At 53.0% G+C, this 20,124-nt stretch overlaps 5 protein-coding genes across 5 annotated transcripts; 1 reads left to right on the forward strand and 4 right to left on the reverse strand.

The window, feature by feature from the left end:
* Nucleotides 1-800: 800 nt before the first annotated feature.
* Nucleotides 801-3,958, reverse strand: SIT1 (ferrioxamine B transporter; the record flags this gene model as incomplete). Its single annotated transcript, XM_062906179.1, has 2 exons — nt 801-2,610; nt 2,823-3,958. The coding sequence occupies 2 exons, from the start codon at nt 3,956-3,958 to the stop codon at nt 801-803; spliced, it is 2,946 nt and encodes a 981-aa protein (XP_062764292.1).
* A 1,874-nt stretch (nt 3,959-5,832) lies between these two features.
* QC763_504520 (uncharacterized protein) lies at nt 5,833-10,149 on the reverse strand. Its single transcript, XM_062913042.1, has 5 exons — nt 8,572-10,149; nt 8,421-8,513; nt 7,917-8,351; nt 7,646-7,857; nt 5,833-7,585 (listed from the first exon to the last, which is right to left on the reverse strand). Exons 1-5 carry the CDS (start codon nt 8,622-8,624, stop codon nt 6,408-6,410), a joined length of 1,971 nt encoding a protein of 656 aa, XP_062764293.1. The 5' UTR covers nt 8,625-10,149; the 3' UTR covers nt 5,833-6,407.
* An 86-nt stretch (nt 10,150-10,235) lies between these two features.
* On the reverse strand, nt 10,236-12,445 carry QC763_504530 (uncharacterized protein). Its single transcript, XM_062913043.1, has 3 exons — nt 11,576-12,445; nt 11,374-11,492; nt 10,236-11,305 (listed from the first exon to the last, which is right to left on the reverse strand). The coding sequence occupies exons 1-3, from the start codon at nt 12,373-12,375 to the stop codon at nt 10,866-10,868; spliced, it is 1,359 nt and encodes a 452-aa protein (XP_062764294.1). The 5' UTR covers nt 12,376-12,445; the 3' UTR covers nt 10,236-10,865.
* Nucleotides 12,446-13,066: 621 nt separating this feature from the next.
* Nucleotides 13,067-14,404, forward strand: QC763_504540 (uncharacterized protein; the record flags this gene model as incomplete). Its single annotated transcript, XM_062913044.1, has 1 exon — nt 13,067-14,404. One exon carries the CDS (start codon nt 13,067-13,069, stop codon nt 14,402-14,404), a length of 1,338 nt encoding a protein of 445 aa, XP_062764295.1.
* A 642-nt stretch (nt 14,405-15,046) lies between these two features.
* Nucleotides 15,047-18,842, reverse strand: PCL7 (cyclin-like protein interacting with PHO85). The gene is made up of 3 exons (XM_062913045.1): nt 17,979-18,842; nt 15,561-17,170; nt 15,047-15,501 (listed from the first exon to the last, which is right to left on the reverse strand). Exons 2-3 carry the CDS (start codon nt 16,983-16,985, stop codon nt 15,337-15,339), a joined length of 1,590 nt encoding a protein of 529 aa, XP_062764296.1. The 5' UTR covers nt 16,986-17,170; nt 17,979-18,842; the 3' UTR covers nt 15,047-15,336.
* Nucleotides 18,843-20,124: the final 1,282 nt, after the last annotated feature.

Here is a 20,124-nt window from a genome sequence, read left to right on the forward strand (position 1 = left end):
AGTTCTAGCTTTGCCTTGCGGTTGATGTCACATTGATCCAATGATTGCATGTCTTGGAATGATAACTCCTCATCTTTCGAGGCACTTGGTGCGAGCGTTGATGAGCCGCATTTCCCTCGCCGTAGATCTTGAGGTCTTGACTGTGGTGAGGTATACGAGGTACTCACGTACGACCAAAGAGCAAACAAAAGATCGAGTGGCGGCTGTGCCCTGTCTAAGGTCTGGGAGGCGGTTACTGAGTTTGGGCTATGGTGGGAGGTTAAGTATCCTTGGGTTGGGAAACTGTGCCTTGCGCGGCTGCCCCGCCTCTGACTCCCAATACATACATACATATGAGCCCGTGAATGGCGTTTTGGTGTCACAGTGACTTCAGGCACATAGAAACTATAAAAATTCTCCAACAGTTGTTGTCCCGTCGAATGTGCGTGATTACTGAGTACCTAGGTAGGTAAGCGAAATTTACAGGACGTGTGAGTGTGATGGAGCATAGCATAGGTTCCTACCATAGGAAAGATTTCGTGAAGCTCAGGCATCATAGTATATCAATATTCCCACGCTGGCAGTGCCACCGCTCTGATGTAGGTACTTTAGCTATTGCCTGAAAATGGCTTCAGCTCAGGTTTCACCTTTGGGTGAGTTCGCCAACCGCCCATGGGGTTGGTGTCTGTGATCTGGCAGGTCTTCAAGCGTACGTTGGTTGAATTAGTACCTTGATCAACTACGCAAAGGATTCTTAAAATTCCGTCTTGTATGGTAACTCTCAACGATAACCAAAAACAAATTTATTTTATCACTTATCTCTATGCAGCCGGCTCGTCCTCCTTCAAAGTCTGCTCATCATTCAACTTTGGATTCCGCAACGTCGACGCAAAAGCAATCAGCGGCACACACAAACAAATCCCCGTAATCGTCAACAGCCTCTGGGCGTACTTGTAAGAGTCGATCAACGCCTGCCGCTCGGGCGTGCCCACAGGGTACTGCTTCGCAAAGGCAAATGGATTCCCGTAAGCAGATGTTGCCAATGTCTCATTGTTGAATCCCTCCATCCGCCAGGCAAGCTGGTTTGGCAAGACCTGAGTCCATATCCCGCCCGAGACAGCACCGCCAAACGCAGATCCGAGGTTGTAAGTGGCGAGGTAGAGGCCCGTCATGACAGCGAGATTCTCGTGCTTCAGCGCCACTTGAAGAGAGGCCTGCGCCGGGTAGGGAAACATGCCGCCGGCGATACCCAAAACAACCTGGGCGCCAACAACACCAGCTCGGCTGGACATGTCGGTATCACCTCGATACTTGATGAGGAGACCGAAAGCAACCATGAAGAGGCATGTTCCAACGACGATAAAGACTTTCAGCCGGCGGACCTTGTATACGACAAATCCGAGAACGGTGCCGGTGAGAACACTGAAAAATGTGTAGAAGGAAGACACCCGAGTGGCCGTCATGACGTCGAAATCGAAAGCAACGACCAGAACCGAATACAAGTAGTCGCCTTGCATATACCACGCCCAATTCAGCATCAAGGCGATTCCGAGGGCGGCCCACACAGCTCGATCCTTCATGAGTCTGAATGGCACAAGCGGTTGGGGGGTATAGATCTGCCACCCAATGAAGAGCGGTATCGCGGTGAAGCCAGCTATCAACGGGCCAAGGACATGAGCGCTGGTCCAGGATGTCTTGAAGCCACCTGCCAGCGTGACAGGTACCAAGAGCAAAGCGAAGACGGCAATCATGAGAATGATTCCGATGACATCGAGGCGCCAGAACAAGTACGCAAAAAATTTGCCCCAGGGGAGAGCTCTGATCGGGTCGACGTATCCATCCATCACATGTGACCTGCGGGCTCGACGGCCAGTTACCAGGAGACTGATGATCAGAGGCATGGCGCACACCGGATAGATGATACACCACATGCCGATGGCCCATCGCCAAGTTGTGACAGCAAGCACGGCCGAAGAAATGTTTCCGCTGACCCAAGTCAATACGAGGAACGAGGCGTTGGGGATGTAACTGAACAGCAGGCGAGCTCGGGTGGTGGTGATGTCGGCAATGATAACCTCGAGCAGTAAGATGATCATGGTGTATCCAATCTGGTAGATGAGCGCCCCAGTGGCAAATGTTTCGACATTTTGTGAAGTTGCCTCCAAGACGGTGCCGAGAGTGTAGAAAAAGACTGACAAACACACAAGCTCGACACGGCCAAAGATGTCGGCGATCCTGGCTGAGGTGGGTTGTGCTGCGGCGGCGATGACGGAGCGTAAAACGTTGACAGTTGCCAACAGTGAATGCTTGGAGAAAGAAGCCGTGGCATTAGGCTGGTAAGCGTAGCGGAGCATGCCATCGAGACCGTAGGCGAAGGCAATTATGAAGACGCCAAAGAAGATGAAGACGTAGTCGGCCTTGGTGAGAACCGAAGCCAGGGCCTCGGCACGGCGGACACCAGGAGACTTTTCATCAGACAGAGCTGCTGCCGGCAATGGTGGAGCTTCTTTTGTTGTCGGCGAAGATTCCGCCCTGTCCGTCGTGGGATCATCATCACTGCCTTTGGTAGCCATGGCGAACGGAAGCTGTGCTCGGGGGCCGAGGGAGAAAATGACCGGGCAGCGGGTTGCCCTGGACGTGTCTAAAAAGGTAGGTTAACGTAGGCCAGGTTTTCCCAACGACAAAACAATTTTTAGGACCATGGAACAAAAATCTGCAGCATTCGTGTTTGGCGCCGCCATTATCGAAACTCTAATAACATGACATCATGACCCACCTTCCGTACTTCGATATCAAGCCACCAGAGCAGGTACGAGTTCCTCTTCCGTTAACTCCTCAGATACCCACAAACCCTCTCCCCCCACCTAACCCCCCCCTTATAAACCCACATCCCCTTCGCATTCCCCCCCCTCAACCCCTCCACCGCCACCGCCAGCTCCTCCCCCCTCCCCTCCCCCCTAATCTCATCCAACCCATACAAAAAGGTCTTGAAACTAAACACGATCCCCCTCGTCCCTGGCAGTCTCGTCAAGGTCTGCAACTCAACCCTCAACCTCGTCTGGCTAATATCAATACCCTCCCTATCCTCCTCCGTCAAACTACCCACTTCATGCTCATGGATGTGGTTACCGCTCGGCGTGTACAGCTCCTTATGCGTCTGAAGCCCCCAGTTCACCCTCTTAACTGGCTTTCCCACTTCCAGTTTGGAGAAGAATTTCTCCATGCTAGCACCGATTTTGCCGTAGGAAGGAACAGGGCCGTGGATGCCGGCTAGGGTTTGGTCTAGCTTCGTTGAGGGGTCGAAGCCGGAGGGGTGGCAGCAGAGGAAGGCCACGCAGCGGTGGAGGCCGGTAGCCGGGTCGGGGAGCAGGAGGAAGATGTCGTCTTCGATGGTTATGGCCAGGGTGGAAAGGAGCTCGTCGGGGGGGAGGGCAAGGGGGGAGACTGGAGAGAGGCAAGAGGTGATTTTGTTGTGAAGGGTTGTTCGATTGGGAGAGAGGGAGAACATGGTTGGGTAGCGGGTGGGTAGGTAGGTGGCCATGATGTAGGCGTAGAGCTCCCTGATGGGGGCGATGCCAGAGGGGATGTACCCTTTAACAACTTCTGGGTGGGAGGCCAGGATTGCTTTCCGAGCGGTGACTCGATCAAGATAGTTCTTATCCATGATGATCAGCTCTGACGGGGAGGAGGTCTGAATGGCCATGGTGATGTGGTATTTTGGCTTGAAGGGCCGGAGCTGGAGGGGTGGTGTGTCCTGCCATGAGAAGTCGTGAAGAGGTTCAATTTTGACCTCATTGTGAATGTCTTCATCGGTTGTCTGCTTCGCGTTGCCTGGCTTCTCTCTTTTGTCGTTGAAGCTCGGATGAGGATAAGGTAATGCGGGCCGATGAGGAGGTGGGGATCGGCCCGAGAGTCGCCACCCAGCAACTGTTGCCGCGATGAGCAACAGTACCAGAAGCACCCCGATCGTCAAAGACATGTTCAACAATGTTATACAAATGTCTCTGTTGGGGAAGTTGATATCTGTGTATCATAAGAAAAGAAGCCAATGTTTGGGCAAGAGCTCTGATATCATATGACATCTCCCGTCCGCGGCCACCCCGAAAGATAGTGCCTACCCCACCTTGATCAAGATGACTCCAAGATCTAGGCTTTGATACGCCCACGTTGTCCACCGAACCTTTAGTAACAGCCACCGATCGGAGTGCATTCACAGGGATCCGCCATGCAATTAGGCTGATCCAGACCTGGCTGGGGAGGACTGCTCTCATCGAAATCATGCCTTCAAAGGGACTTGGTCGAAAGACTAACATAGTTCATTGATAGAATATGGTCGGAACGTTTCCCAGAGATATACAACGGGGTATTCTTCTTAAACTAGTATAAGTCTTGTCCATTCAGGACTTTGCGGCTCTCCTCTATTCTTCCCCAGCCAGGGACATCAATGTAAAGCAACATGCTTTGAGCTGGCCATCTTTGACCGCACCAAACGGGTTCACCGCTGTCTGAGGTGTACACGAGGCATCTTGCACCTTGAACGTAATGTCTTTCTCCATCCGCGCCTGGTCTTGGGCCGTCCAGCGGACACCGATCCCCTGCACAGAAGCCCAGCACCAAGTCGATTCAGAGTAGCGTTCTGGTCGGGTGCCTATGTCGGCCTTATTTGTACATCACAAAAGGTCCCGCGTCAGGTTTTTGGTTCCATAGCCCAGCCAAGTACACAGGGTAGGGGCACAGCCCTGTTGTGACTTTGGATGTGAGTCCTGAAAGCGCGGGCAGTCTGTCCGAGCGCACAGTCAGGGCCCGTTTCGAATAGTTTTCAACAACTCTCCCCCAGCTCTTGGAAATAAAAATATCTCGTCCTGTCGACCTTGCCGAACCCTGACGCGCAGTCTTGGACAAGCTGTCTTAACTGAGCCCCAGACCTCTTCAACAGCCCATCCCGTTCACCCCTGCAAAATCAAACAATTGCGTGGGTTGCTGGACCATGCACCTGGCTCCCAGTGTATCCCATTGGCTCCGTTGGATGGCTCGAACCCTGAAGCTGAAAGATTGTATGATGCGTCGGAATGAGAGCAAGCTCGTGGAAAGTCCCAGTGAGAGGTACCACTCGACAGCTCTCGATCATGCTCGGTACACTCACATCTTGTCAACGTGTTGCATTCCCATCCCATCTCGAATTTTCCAAAATGCAAGATTCTCTTTGACAAGTTACGTTTTTGAAAGGCCCATGCCCGCGCTTGAAGTATAGAATCGTGATTTCTTGGTATCGTCGCGCTATCATTGTCTTGAGGGTGGTTGGATGGCCGATGCGTTGGAGTCTCTCTGTAAGTGTTAACATACCACCCGTGCACCTTTTATGGCTCAATGACCACTCTGAGATATCCGTCAGGGATCCGCTTCCCGTGTAGCAATAGCCTGCTTTCATAGCATGATAGATCAGAACCACTGCTGTTCCCCACATCTGCCGCTATGGTGATAGTAGCGCCCAAATATATGTTGTGCATCTGAGCGGCCTGCTCCTCCCAGTCCAGCATCGAATCCTGAATGATAAAAAGAGCATCAACCCGAAGATATCGGAAGCCTAACTGGCGGGTGACGTGGATGGCGTGCTGAAGCGTGAGAGGCAGTGATGACGGAGAGACTGCTTGTCCGCTAGGCGTACTTGACGGGTAGGAAACATTCAGGCTTCTTGCTCGCCCAATATTGTTGGAGTGCCCATGCAGTGACGGGGTAGGATGGTGAAATTCCGGAAAAAGAAAAAAAAAAAGAATTGATACAGTGGCTCAATATGTGGTCAAAAGAAGGTGTGGTAAAAGGTGATGAATTGAGAAAGAAGCTATCAAACAGGTGCTTCAATCAAATAGATGCTTGAGCGTGGAGGGCCTGAGCGGAGCGAGGTGGAACCCAGGGCTGATAAGAGAAAGCTCTATAAGGGGTGTGAAGAGTGTTGTGTGAATGGCCTCTTCCAACACTTGAGGTCTCAAAATTGAATATTCAAAATGACCAAGCTTCAAACTGGGCCGGCATCTTTCCGCCTACTTGACCGTCACCCACCCCGCTACCAAACGCCTGTCGTGGGTGAGATTTCCGTAAGTATGTGGAATTCATGATGGAAATGGTTTTGATTGTCCAACCTACTATTGGGGGGGTGCAAATAGAGCAAGTGCCTCGACATACCCTGATATATCTTTCTCAATCCGTTCATACATCACAGGTCCAAACGAGCAGCTGTCAAACCGATAACAACATGAAATTAGGAGTCTTTCACAACTTCATCACCCCCCTCCCTTTCCAAGTTTTCAACAGAATAGCCCAGGTATCTCATGAAAAATCAAAACGACAAAACCCGTCCCATCCCAAACACATTTCAAACCACACCCCTTCGGCCCAGTTCAGTCATCAAACTCCCCAACCCTAAATCAGAATCAAATCCCCTTCACAGTCTCCCCCCCAACCCCACCACCCTTGACCTCCCGCTCCGTCTCCGACAAGGTATTCGTCCCACTCCCCAGCCTCCCCTCCCCCCCAACCCGCCCCTGATGATGATCAATCGTATAAAGCGGCCTCAGCTTCGCCTCCCTCCTCCACAAAACCCACCTCTTGAACCACCAAGGCAGCACATGCCGCACCTGATACCCCGCAAACTTCCTCGTCGGCACCGCAAACACATAATCCAGCTCCTCTAGCGTCTTCTGCTTCGTCTCGGGCACCCAGAAGAAGATCATCACCAGCGCCAGGGCATTAAACCCGGCATACAACCCAAACGCACCCACCGTCCCCAGCGACTCGAGCAAGAACGGAAACGTCATGCCCAGCACCGCCGCCCAGAAGAGACACGTCGCGACCGAGAACCCCATGCCTACTTCTCTGTGCGAGAGGGGGAACACCTCGGCGCTGTAGGTGAACGGCACCGGGCCCTCGCCGGGTGAGTAAAACGCGGCAAAGAGGTAGACAAACAGCGCCACGAGGGCGGTCCGGGCGGTTCCCTGCTCCAGCAGCGTGCAGAGGCCGGCCGCCAGCAGGGTCCATGTCATCTGCGGGAAGGTGAACAACAGGAGTGATCTCCGGCCAAAGGTGTCAATCGTCCAAAAAGCGGGGAAGGCAAACAGCCAGTTGACCAGCCCGAACCCAAACGACGCGAGCAGAGCTTGGTAATCGTCCTGCCCGGCGTCCTTGAAGATGGTGGTCGAGTAAAAGGCAATGATGTTGATGCCGCACATTTGCTGGGCGATCATGACAGTGAAGGCGGCCAGGGTGGCCCGGCGCACGCGGGGAATGGTGAAGAGCTCAGCCATGCGCTGAAAGTACCACGAGTTGCGAAGGAGTTGCTCCTCGAGTTCGAGCTGGGAGTGGATGTAGAAGATGTCGCGGGCTACCTGGATCGGGTGGTTTCGCAGTCTGATCATGGCATCCCAGGCTTTGCCGTAGCGGTTCTTCTTCATGTACCAACGAGGTGACTCGGGGCAAAAGTAGATAAGCACGAGGAGAGGGACCGCGGGGATAAAGGGGGCGCCGAGCATCAGACGCCAGTTAATGTCTCCTGCGCTCCACACAGCCAAGTTGAATGCGGTACCCAACATGATGCCGAATGCCGTCCACATTTCTGTCGTCTCGTATTAGTAAAAGCTCCGTTCCATCGCACATCATGTTGATGAGCACTTACGCCAGGACATGACCAGAGCACCACGGATCGAGGCCGGCGAGTTCTCAGCTGCGTAGATAGGCACAGTCGAAGCCTTGACGCCCATACCGACACCCATGAAGAGACGGCAAATCAGCTGCTCCCACCACGTGTGGCAGAAAGCAGAACCGATCACAGGCCAAAGACAGAAATGCGCGCTGAAGAAGATGACACCACGACGGCCCCACAGGTTGCTGGGCAGAAAAATGTCAGTTATGCCATTGCTACTCCTGCCATGGAAACCGGGACTTACTTGATCGGATCAGACAACCAGCACCCACACAGTGCACTCCCAAGATACGGACCGGCATTGACCAGCCCGAGAAGAAGCTTGTCCCGGGTTGATGTGCCGCCAATCCCGTAGATATCCGGGAAGAAGATGTTCGCTCCATTCGTGCCGGTCTGATCCCACCCCTGAACAGCGGCACCAATCGAGCAAGTCGCAATAGTCAGGAAGAGCTTGGCAGGGAGGCGCCACTTGTGCTCGACCTCGTCCCGCAAGGCCTTTTTCTCTGCCTCGTCGAGGGCCTCGGTTCCTTCGATTCTGTCGTAGTCGTCCGGGTTCTGGGCGACGAGAGCACCTTTGCGGAAAAGCTGGACATGTTGAGCCAGTCCTTTTTCTTCGCAAAAGGCCTCTACCCGCAGCATTAGCTGGTCTCGTGGAATGCCCTCGAGGGGGTTTTTGATCCTGCGTTGAAGATATGTGTAAGTGGGTGGGCCATCCATTAGTGCTTCCATCCAATGGGAAGTATCTCACCTAGCTTCCAGGTTGGCATTGAGGTCGACAGGGTCGTCTGCGGACCGGCCTATCTCGAGATGATGTTCGGTGGCACCCCTGGGCTCGCTGCTACTTGCGGGGTGTCAGTTCAAAGTCTACACTTCCATTGACTGGGTGTTTTTTCCCGCACAGTTTCTCATTCCCAGTAGTGCCGGTGTCCGAAATAGTTGGACTGTCCGGCATGGTTGCGGTGGTGGGGGATGTTTGTCAACAGTAGATGGTAGATAGATAGTCTGAGTGCTCTTGAGCTAAATGAGAATGGAAACACAACTGGACAGAGCGCCACCGGACGAGGCAGTCTTAATATTCCCCGGTATCACACGCACGCAGGTGGCTGACCTGAGTTGCACCGATGTCGTACCCCGTGCTCCCTTGATCCCCCTCACCCATCACCCTTTTCCCCGCAGAGAGGCAACAGGACATGAAAACTCTGGATAAACCTGGTAGGTGACTGGCCTGGCGGGTGCAACAACAGACTTGCAACTGTGAAGGAAGTGATCGACTCCATGCCAAGGCGGAACTGTTGGTAGGGTCTAACACAAGCTTAACTGGGAACCTTTTGTGTCGGCCCTGTCCATCATTCCCTCAGGGTCCCACTCTCCTGCTGCAAGCAGGCTTATAAGCAGCAGGACACCGAATGGATGAATAAATCTCGGTCAGACGTGCAGAAGGAAAGCAGGGTTTGCTGCCTTTGGTCCTCATCACGCAGTGAAGATCCCAGAACGCTACCCTGAATGCGGTTGTACCCTCGCGGATGATGTTGGGAGCTTTTGCATGTGGCATGCCGTGTTTCCGTTGCAAGAGAACATGAATCATGAACATGCCGTGTTGTGATGCTCTGGCCTACCCGACAGAATGGACAGAGGGTTCCGCTGATCAACATCCCGGATTTTGCTGTGGATGAAATGCAAAACAATGCCTCCCAAAAAAGAAATGTGCCAGGCCATCTCGAGATTTGGGCAGTCGGACAAAAGAAAAGCCATCGACGCCATCTGAGATCCCTCCCACGGCACACAACGTGAGACCCTGGCTGAGGCGTCAGGTTTGGTGGTCACTGCCGAGAGGGCCCGCTCTTGGCTGACGCAATTTGTACTGGACACACTCCTCCTTGTCTCCTCCTGTCAAGCCTTTGGCGTTTCTTGGAATTAGTGTCAAGAAGGGCTATCGGTCCGATGACTTACAAAAGATTTCCTTTTGGAGGCAGGCCAAGAGCGAGAAAAAGAGAAGCTCAAAGGCCAAGTTGGTCAAGAGATGGTGGCGTCTGGGAGTGAAATGCTTGAGGCTGATAACATCTCGACTTCATCCGTAGGTAGACATGACAGAGGGGGGAGATACTCGCAGGATGGTATGTCTCGTATGTCGTGTGTAGGTCAATCAATTCAATGGGACAGCACACGGCATGCTATCGTGCATGCTGTAGGAAGATGACTGCTGGACGGGAAGTGCCCCGGTTGTAACGGCGAGAAGCGAACGAATGGATGGATGGGTCGATGGCTGCCCCGCGGGGATAACGACAGGCGGGGTACCCCATATGGGGGCGGGTAACTTTGGCACTTTTGGATCCAAGTGCCATGCGAAGCTCCTTCTCCATGAATTGTTGATCACAGGGAGCCACTTCACGGTTCGGTGTGATGATTGGGATATGTGTTTATCCTCCTTTCAGAGACCCAATCCACCTTCTCGTTTCGGTCATTTATTGCAGAAGTTGTGTTTCATTGCACCTGCTGTCCCATCCAAAGCTCGAGATTGTTTCTGCGAAGGGTCTCACCGCTTGTCGGTTTCGTTATCACATTGTCCAACAAACCCTCCGAAGCAAAGCAACCACACTCTGCGACCTGCCGTGACTCCATCTTCGATCGAATAATCCCCCGGGTATGCTGACGGCCATGACTGGTCAGATATCAGAGACAACCCGACCCCATACGCCCCGCCTCTTTATACACCGAACAATACTGCGATCAACAGCCAAACTCCACCACCGATCGCCACCAATGGTCGGCCATCCGGGGGCAGCTTGCCGATTCCGTGCCCCGGACAGACAGCCCTCTCCGGCAGTGGGCTCGGCTGAGTTCGGACTGGAGCACTCGTCTCGGACTTTGTCGTATATGCTTGGCATTATACGACATGAAGCCATCACGGCGTCTGCTGGCCCTTTTCAACTCAAAAGTTCCCCAACTGTGGTTTCATGCCCCTGCACTGAGTGCCTACTCACCCAAGGAAGCCTGTGATATCATTTTGCCGGCCATGACAAGATCCCCTCCTAGTAGCCTCGACTTGCAAAACTTGAAAAAGACCATGCCTGGAATGGTGATCTCAAGATGCCCACCACACTTTATATACGCACAGTATCACCGAACCAATTGACTACCTTTTCTAAACTCGAGATCACCAAACTAGAAAATCATCCATGGAAAACAGTCCCAATCAATACCTCACCCCCCTAGGCCCCTCCTCCTCCTCAAACCTTCTAAACATCTTGCCCACCATCCACCCCTCCACCCACTTGATATACCCCTGCCTCGCCAGCACCTCCAAACTCAGCCTCGCGTACTTTTCCGCCTTGTCCATGTCGTTCAACACAAAGTAAATCCTGCTCATATTCTCCAGCTGCTCACTCTCAAGCGGGAAGAGCTCCTCCTTTGGCAGAAGAGGCAAGATCTGTCTCGTCAGGCGCAGAGCTTGGTACGGCTTGTTGGCTTGGAAGGCGCGGATGGCGAGGTCTTGGAGCTTTGCGATTTCTTTCCGGCGGGCGTCGGAGGCGGCGATGGTGGAAGGGGGGGAGGTGCAGAGGGGGCAGGAGCAGGTGAAGCCCCATTTTTTGAGGAGGTGGGCGCGTTCCGAGGAGGTTTTGCCTAGGGTTAGGTCTAAGGAGGGAAGGGGTTAGTGAATTGGGTTCACGGAAGGGGGAAGGGGGGATGGGAAAAGGACGGACAGGAGATGGTGATTTCCTCGCCCGGGGAGATGGGTTTGGAGGCTGCGATGGAGACTTGGAGGGATTCTTGGATGAAGCGGGTGTAGGCGCTGGAGGGATGTACTGTTAGCATTTTGCTTCTGCAAGGGGGTTGGAAGAGTCTTACTTTGGCATGCAAGCGTGGTTTATTCTCTGGCGTTGGGTCAGCCTTTATCCATCTCACTTCTTTCCCCTATTCAACAGCCCCGTGGGGGAGACAAGACTCACCGAAACAGTAGGATAAACCGCCATGTAATCCCCCTCCCCGACCCTCGTGCTAAACGCATTCGTCCTCAGCACGTTCTCCACCACATCCTGAGCGTGCTCGCTGCTCTTCCCCAGTTCCATCACACCGTTACCCCCATCACCCATCTGTTCGACTGCTTTATGCAGCAGTCTGTACCCCCTCAACGCATTCACCTCCACCGTGAAACCAACATCCACCACGAGCGTGGCATAGTCAAGTATAATCTCCTCCCATTGCTTGATTTCCTTCGTGGCTATGACGCCCTTGCCTTTTCCGGGGATGGTAACGACTTTGTATTTCTCGCCTTCAGCGCCGTCCGAGGGTTTGGGTAAGGGGAGGTCAAGAAACCAGGAGGCAACGTCTGCGGCGCGGGAGGGCGTGGTGACAAGGGAGAAGCCGCGGTGGCCGTGGTGGGAGTTGGTGTAGGTGCAGTATTGACCGGTCAGGCCATTGGTGAGCTCGCAGACTGGGGCGTGGGTCCAGGGGGTGATGTGGGAGCTGGAGTTGGAAAAGAGGGTTTCTGTCAGTGAACCAGGGATGGGATGGGGGCAGCTGGCAGAGAGGAGTTGGTGTGGCGTGAGAGCTGGGGGTGGAGAGGAGGGGCATTGGTATTTGGGGTTGTGGATGGTGGATAACGCCAGTGTTGTTGTTGATGAAGCGAGGAGGGACCATGTGGTGAGAAACCTGAGGGGTAATAAGGGGGCCCCTTTTCTTCGGCTGCGTGTTGGGAACATCATCGCTGTAAAGCTCAAGTACACTGAACAGAAATGGAAAATCAATGGATTCGATTTAGATCTCAGATTCAATCCCCCCTGGATTTCAAAATCAACAAGAACAATCTGTCCACAGTTACAGATTCTCGGCTTCAAATACATGGCGCCCAGCCTCACAAAGTCGAGGATAAATTGCTTCCTGCCCTTCCCCATCCTCACAAAATGCCGATCCTGTTCGTCTTTCTCTTGCCGTGCAGAGCAATGTTTGGTAGCAAGATATGAGGCAAAAGTAAAAGACAGGCAGCCAAGTCCTTGGCCACGTGCTTGGCCGGATCGTACCGGCTGAGCCATGTGCTGTCCCGGCCGTGTTTGTCTCACAGTGGATGATGTGTGGACGGATAAATTCGACATCCCTCGGCACGTACCGAGTTTGGGAATGGCGCATGGGCGCTTCATCCCCAACCTTCATGACTTACTCTCTCCAGGGTAGGTAGTTCCTTCTTTGGAATAATGGTAATGATGGGGGGCACCAGAAACTGGTCGTGCTTGCCCATCACAACAAGCCCGGAAGGAAGTGTAGTGTAACCACGTCACTTGCCTCCACAACTGAGGGAGTACTTTAACCCAACATTAAACTGTCTTCCCGGACCAACTCTCATTCTTCATCATCTTTCTTCAAGGTTATTCTTTTCTTCATAGAGCATCAACAAGCATCATGAATCTCCAACCAACGGCCCCTCGGACTCCCAAGTCCGCTGCCATTAACGGCATTATCAAGGAGAAGCAGAATCGACCCGACCTCGAAACACTCAAACGTCTCTACGAAAAGCTCCATGCAGACCCCGAGCTCTCCGGTCGCGAAGAGCGTACTGCACATGTCGTAAAAACTCACCTCGAAGCTCTCGGGTTCAGAGTTCGTGCTCGCATCGGCGGCCACGGCGTTGTGGGAGTGTTAGACAACCAACGCGGGCCACGCGGCCGTACCGTTCTCCTCAAGGCCGAGCTCGATGCTCTGCCCATACAAGAGAAAACAAACCTATCATACGCAAGCACCAAAAGAATCAAAGACCCCGTCGACAAAAAAAAGAAGCCCGTCATGCACGCCTCCGGCCATGACATGCACATCACCATGGTCCTAGCCGCAGCAGCACTCCTCCAAAAGGCCAAAAAGAAGTGGCGTGGCTGCCTCATAGTTCTCTTCCAACCAGACTCACAAGGACGCGGTGCTAAGTCCATGATGGAATCCGGACTGTACGACAAGTTCCAATTTCCCAACCCAAACATCGTATTATGTCAACACATCAACAACAAAAGCGCAGGCAAGCTTCAGCTTCTAAGGGGCAACGACCTAGGAGAAAGGTTATCATTTCTCATCACGATCCCCGGAAAGGGAGGGCATTCGACCACCCCGGAAGGCTGTATTAACCCCATTCTGATCGCCTCGTCGCTGGTGCTGGAACTTCAAACAATGATTCAAACGCTCTACAACCCCAACAACCCCGCGCTTGTTACCTGCGTGAGAATAAACGCCGGCCACGCTACCAACGAAATCCCCGACAAAGCCGAGCTGACGGTCGAAGTCAGAGCCTTCTCTGGCGATATGATGAAGCTGCTCGTTGAGGCGATCGACCTCGTGGTGGGGAAGGAATTCAAGAACGCGGGAGTATTGAAGAAGAAGAAGACAATCCAGAGGCTTGACCAGTTTGTTTCACCGCTTATCAACGACCCAGATGCGCTACACAAAATTGGGGTGCAGTTTGAAGATTATTTTGGGCGGGAGCAGATTCAACCCATGAACCTGGAGATGGCCATGGGCAAGCTGGGTGATGATTTGGCTGTTCTTGCTCGAGAGGGCATTCCCCATGCGTATTGGACGCTTAGGAGCACGAGTCCGGGTGTTTGGGACACGTATGAGAGGGACGGGCGTTTGCATGAGTTGCCGGATACCCACACGGCCGAGTTTGCACCGGCCGAGGAGCCCACGTTGAGCGTGGGGATGGAGGCGTTGGCGGTGGCGGCGTTGACGTATCTGAAGACGGAGGGTGAGTTTTGAGCAAGGAGCGAGTTGATCAGGTCAGTCTGACGCAGCGTAAATATTAACATGCATTGTACTTTTGTTTGAACCATGGCTCTTAAGAGATTGAATAGGCGTCGAATGCATAATTAACAGGCCTCGAGGCATAAACAATAAGATGATAAGGATTTGTCCCATCCATGCCTCGTAAACTTTTATTCTTTTCTCAGAGAGCTCTACTTCTGACTCTCTGAAGTGTTTGCTTGTGTCAAGCATAGTGGAGATGGAAATCCTCTTGTGTAAGAAATTCCAACAGGTGGGTAGCTAGTACATTTCACCGTTACCGAAAACATGATTTTAAACTCTCATTTTTATGGTGTGTGTGTGTGTGTGTCTATCGTGCCTTAATTCATCATCAACTGCATCTGCGTCCGTGTGTGAGCCCGATATCTTCTATTCGGGTATCAAGAGCCTTGGAAGAAGAAAAAAAAAAAAAAAAAAAAAGTAGTAGTAGTAGTAGTAGTAGTAGTAGTAGTAGTAGTAGTAGTAGTAGTTGTTGTTGTTGTTGTTGTTGTTGTTGTTGTTGTTGTTGTTGTTGTTGTTGTTGTTGTTGTTGTCGTTGTTGTTGTTGTTGTTGTTGGGTTTCTTTGCCCCTCCCCTAACCCCACCCCAACCCACCAAGTTCCATCTAAGATTTGAATTCCCAATGTTTAAGAAAATGTAAAGAAGAAAAGAAAAAAAGGGGTCCGTCATGAAACCCCCTTTCTAGCTCAATCCCACGAGCAAGGAAACATTGGCCATCTTTCAGCTTGGTTTTTCTCTCACCCACGTCGACTCCGCCCTATTCGACAAGTTGCAAATATTCTGACAAGTACATAGCCAAATGCACTATCGACACCCACGCCATTACCCCCCTCGAAAGCCAAGGTTAAAGTAGCCATATCGTTCCCATGGGGCCAAAATCAAGCGCATTACTCCGCGTCTGGCTTCTGCGAGACAACTTCCCTCGCATAAAACTCAACCAGCATGGTGGCATAGGCCTCCAAGTCTTCCACAGGAACAGCCAGGCGAAAGTCGTTGAGCAGCAGGAACTGAAGTTCGAGGTGGTTCAGTTCAGCCAGGGGGAGACCGCCAACCTAAAAACAACGTTAGCTCTGGTTCTCATGATGATCATAGACCAAAAGCAAAAACATACCTTGGCATATCGCGAGTTGGTGTAAAACACATCAGAAAAAAACTTGCTGGCGCACGTCACCCCCGCAATAATAAGCCGATGGATGTTGTAACTGTCCACCACAAAATATGTCGCCTGCCCAGCTGCCGAATGCGTGTTAAAACTGTTGCTTTCGATCGTGATCCCCTTCCCAGCCTCCTCATCCGTGTCTGCAAGATCAGAGTCCGTCTCGTCGCTATCCTCTTCCGCCTCGTTACTGTCCCGCATGACCGTGTCTGGATCTGCCGCCAGTTTCATAGCTTGCGCATGCACATATTGCATCTGTCGTGCCTCCTCGCTCTTGACTACCATATCGTTGACCCGCTCCGTCATCCTGTCAAAATAGACCAGCAGACTCAAAAAGACTTCGTATGTGGTGGGACAGTACTTGTGTATCCGACCAAGATAGCTCAGTATGCTAATCGAGGGAACGTTTTTACCGTGAAATGCCAAAACACTGCTGCTTAGAGGGCTTCCGTTGGCGTCCCCACCAGCTTCCTCACCCCTCGCTTGCGCCTGGGCTTGTCGGAGGTGGTGCGCGTTTCGGTTCAGAGCATCGTGTTGGAGGTCGTTGGTGGTGGTAATCTTGGTAAGGAGGGCGGCTACCATTTCGATAATGTCCCCTATAGGCATCGCGCTAATCTCGTACTTCATCTGTTGTAGTGGGGGGTCATTAAGGTTCCCTGAGCCGGTGGCATTAAGATTTTCGACCTTGGCCAGGGTCTGGATATGTGCGAGGTCTTGGACATAGATTGTCTTTTGGGTTTCTATCGGCGGACTTGGGGCACTGTTGCTGAGGGGTATCGAAAGGGGGGGCGCATCGACGATGTCGACATCCGCGGATGGATTCCGGCGCCAACCGTGATCCGATGCAGGAGAAAGCATCGCCTTGGATCCTGGCACTACGGTTGCGGCGGTACTGAGGGACGAGGTGGTCGAGCCCGCGACAGAAGGCGGACCGCTGGCGGCATCGTGATCTCTTTCGGTCGAGACGTCATACCGCGGCCCAGCGCCACCGGAGGAGGGATCGGACGACGAAGACGACGAAGAAGGCGGGGACGGGAGGCGGCGGCTGGCCCCACCACTCGACATCGGGGGTCGGCTCGACGGTGTTTGTCGTTGTTGCTTTGCTGGCTTGTCTGCGACCACTGGCGTCGGCACTGGTGAATCCTGCCAGTCTCTGCGCGGTGTTGACGATGAGGCTTGCCGTCTGGGGCTCGCCGTCGGGCGCGAGTGGTGGGACTGCTGGGCATCCCGGTCGCAACCTGTTGTTGTTCGGCTGACTGGAACTGGACGGGCCTGGAAGTGAACGTCGTGCGGGTGCTGGTGCTGAATGGCTGGCCCTGCAATCATGCTATGAAATCGAGATGGCGATTCTCCCAATACGTCGCCCATCACTGTAGCCATGCTGGCATGGTTGTCTTGATTATGGTGGACGTCTGGCAGTGGTGGGTGGTGGTGGTGGTGGCTGCCAAGAGTTCAGCCAGTGGTTATCGCGCGGTGGAGGGTCCTGCAGCGAGTGCTATCGGATCGAAAGTGGCTGTGCCGCGATAGCGGAGAATTAGCTAGGCTTTTCTCTGGTTGGCGAGTTTCTGGATCAGGCGATAAAGACCCGGGTCAGCGCCGGCGCCCAAGCAAAAGGTGGGGGAGGGGCCTGGGGAACGGTGCAAGAGCAAGAGCAACAACAAAAAACAACAAGCAAGAACGAGAAGAGGGGAAGAAAAAAAAGATGAGACGAAAGGATATGGTGTCTGCGGGAATGGGGACTAGGTGCCAGGCTGGCGGGAGGTAACACAGTGTTGGCACCGCGTGCGTGCTGCACGACAAGGGCGCAATCAACACGGGATGGCCTTTTCTTTTCTTTCTTGTTTCCTGTTGACGTGATGCTGCTGCTGCTGGTGGACGGTGGCTGCGCTGCGCTGCAGGCAAGAAAGACACCGCAGACGGACACCGACACAACAGACGGCAGCCTTGCTGCGGATACCTAGGCGGTTCTTCCTCCAGCCTGATGGCGAATGGCGTGTCTCAGCATATCGAAGCAGCCGGTGTTTCTGTTTCGAACAGCCAAGGACCACCAACGACGGGTCAAACTCAACGTTTGAAGCTGTGGCCTGACTCGCGAGATAACGCCATGAAAACAACTGAAATGATGGGCAAACACACAACGAGAGGGTATCAAACAGCCACCGGCCAACTCGCGCCCGGATCACGAATCCGCTTTGAGCTAGCCGGCGGGATGGCTGTTGGGGCGTTCCAGGCGATTGGGAGTATCGACAGGCACAACGACGTCACTTGGCGATGATGAAAGAAGAGAACGGCAAACCTCCCGAGCGGCTGAGGGAAGCACCAGCGCGTGGCAAAGCAAGACAACACAGAGACGTGGAATATCGAGGTGCTTACCTGTGTGCAGCTTGCATATACCTTCAGCCCCAAACGCCAAAAGGGTCTTCTGTGGGCTGTCTGTCAGCAGAGGTTCGGGATGTTTGATGATAAGGTTGGCTTTGGCGTTCTCGCAAGGACGAACCGGATGGCAGAGATGGCTTATGCAGGTGACTGCCGGGTTGGTTACAGAAAAGATTGCGAAGGAATAAAGATAAAAAAAAATAGACGAGGTTCAAATGTCGAGTGGCAAAGTCATTCGTAGGCATAAGGCGATAGGGGAAAAAGAGGTGATGGGCAACCAAGAGATGCGACCCAAGATTATCGCATAGCAGAGGCCGATGAAGCAATGCCAAGAAGCGGCCGGAGGGTTGGAGTGCAGTTAACAGGCCGGACGTAAAAGCCTAATGGTTTCTTGATAAGAGAAATCTTTGCCCGTTAGGTTATTATCGTTTCTCTCTCCAAGGGGACTCCAATCCCAAGGCCGCTTCCCAGTGAGTTAGGTAAAGGGGGAAGAAACGGTTTCAACACTCCGGTCGCGCAGAACACCACCGGCTGGGGGGAAAACAAGGAGATATATCTTGCGGCGTGCAGATAACGCCGGGTGCGGGCAATCGGGCGATCAAAGATGACGATGAACCGGGACCTTCTTCCGCCACGTGTGTGGATGAAAGAATGCTAGCGGACGGGAAACCCTGCGCCCGCACAACCACACACACCGCAGCACTCGCAACCGATTCCCTGAGAAGATGGCGCCAGATGAGGCAATGGTACATCCACGCCGTCGACTGTAATAATTATATTATCCTGCCGTCCCTGCTGAGGTGAGTACCCTTTCTGCATTGCCTTTCTATCTTGTGATTCTCCTCATATGTATATCCTTCCCGTCATATCATCTCTTCCCCTCCATCATCAACCGAGGATGGTATGTGTGGGTGTGTGCGAGTGTGTGTGGTGTGAGGGAACAATCACTGATAAGAAGAGTTGTGGAGAGCGGTGATCCGACATGGTAAGATGGACCCACATCTTTACCAGCGACAGGCCAACCGTGGTGGGGTGGGGGAGGATGACGCAGGGGTTATCCAGACTTCACATTTGACCTTATGGACTTTCTACAGGCTCCACGAGCGAAGGAAAACGCGGGGGGCGCTTGTTATTCTTAAGAGGACAGTGAGGACCAACTTTGTCCAGTTTGAAGCCCACGTTGTGTATCATTGTAGAACGCCTGTGGCTTCCAGGTCCCTGAGTTTGAGGGGCTGGATATCAGATTCAACGGTAGGGCCCCCAGCATCTAACCACTTGGCAAACATTTTCTACAAAACCTTTTTACCAGCCAGCCAACCAACCCTCCTCAGCAGCTTCAAAAAGAACCCCCTGCAATATTTCCATCGTGTACACCTCCCATTCGAAGTACCATCGTCGGCCTCTATTTGCTCCTGTCATCAAGCCCCTCCTGTCTTCTGTCCCTCTTGTGCCCCTCACCTCGCAAGCGACCCCGTGGCGTCACTTTGGACAGAGATTGGCTACTTCAATTGCTTACGTCCCAACCCAAGGCACGAACGCGCGCCTCTTTTTCACGGCAATGTCAACTCGAAATGCACTCACACAACTAGGCAGTGGAAGTAGCAACGTGAGGGGATCAAGAAGCGCAAACCCAAAAAAGGGGTCCTCGGTCCTAGGTCGGTAGTGAGCAACGCGGGGGGATAAAACTGTCATTATATGTTCCCTTTCAAACCCCCTCGCCTCAGCTATAATACTCAAAGTACATGTCTCAAGTAGGTATCGCAAGCTCTACCAGATGTGATTCCTAACAATCGACATCCACAAGCCTCGGCCCTGTGGAGTCATCCCGAGATCCAAGAATTGTGTTGAAGGGGTACCCCCTGAACACTTCTCACCTCGGGACTTCCCGCCATCTCATACCTATTTCCCTACATACGGTTCTGAGAACTCATATCTTCCCTAGTACACCACATCCCGAAAACGTTACACAACCCCTTCGCATACCTACCTGGCTCGCCTAAAATCAAAAATCATATTTTCCACTTACCCCACAACCAGAACCTTTCACTCCTTGGTCGTGGTAATCAGCCATGCAAGCCACAGAGCAGAAGCAAGCAAGGAACGCCATCTGCCCTCCTAACTCGGAGCGGGCGAAACTCTGGGC

The sequence above is a fragment of the Podospora pseudopauciseta genome (assembly GCF_035222475.1).
Source record: "Podospora pseudopauciseta strain CBS 411.78 chromosome 5 map unlocalized CBS411.78m_5.2, whole genome shotgun sequence".
NCBI lineage: Eukaryota > Fungi > Ascomycota > Sordariomycetes > Sordariales > Podosporaceae > Podospora > Podospora pseudopauciseta.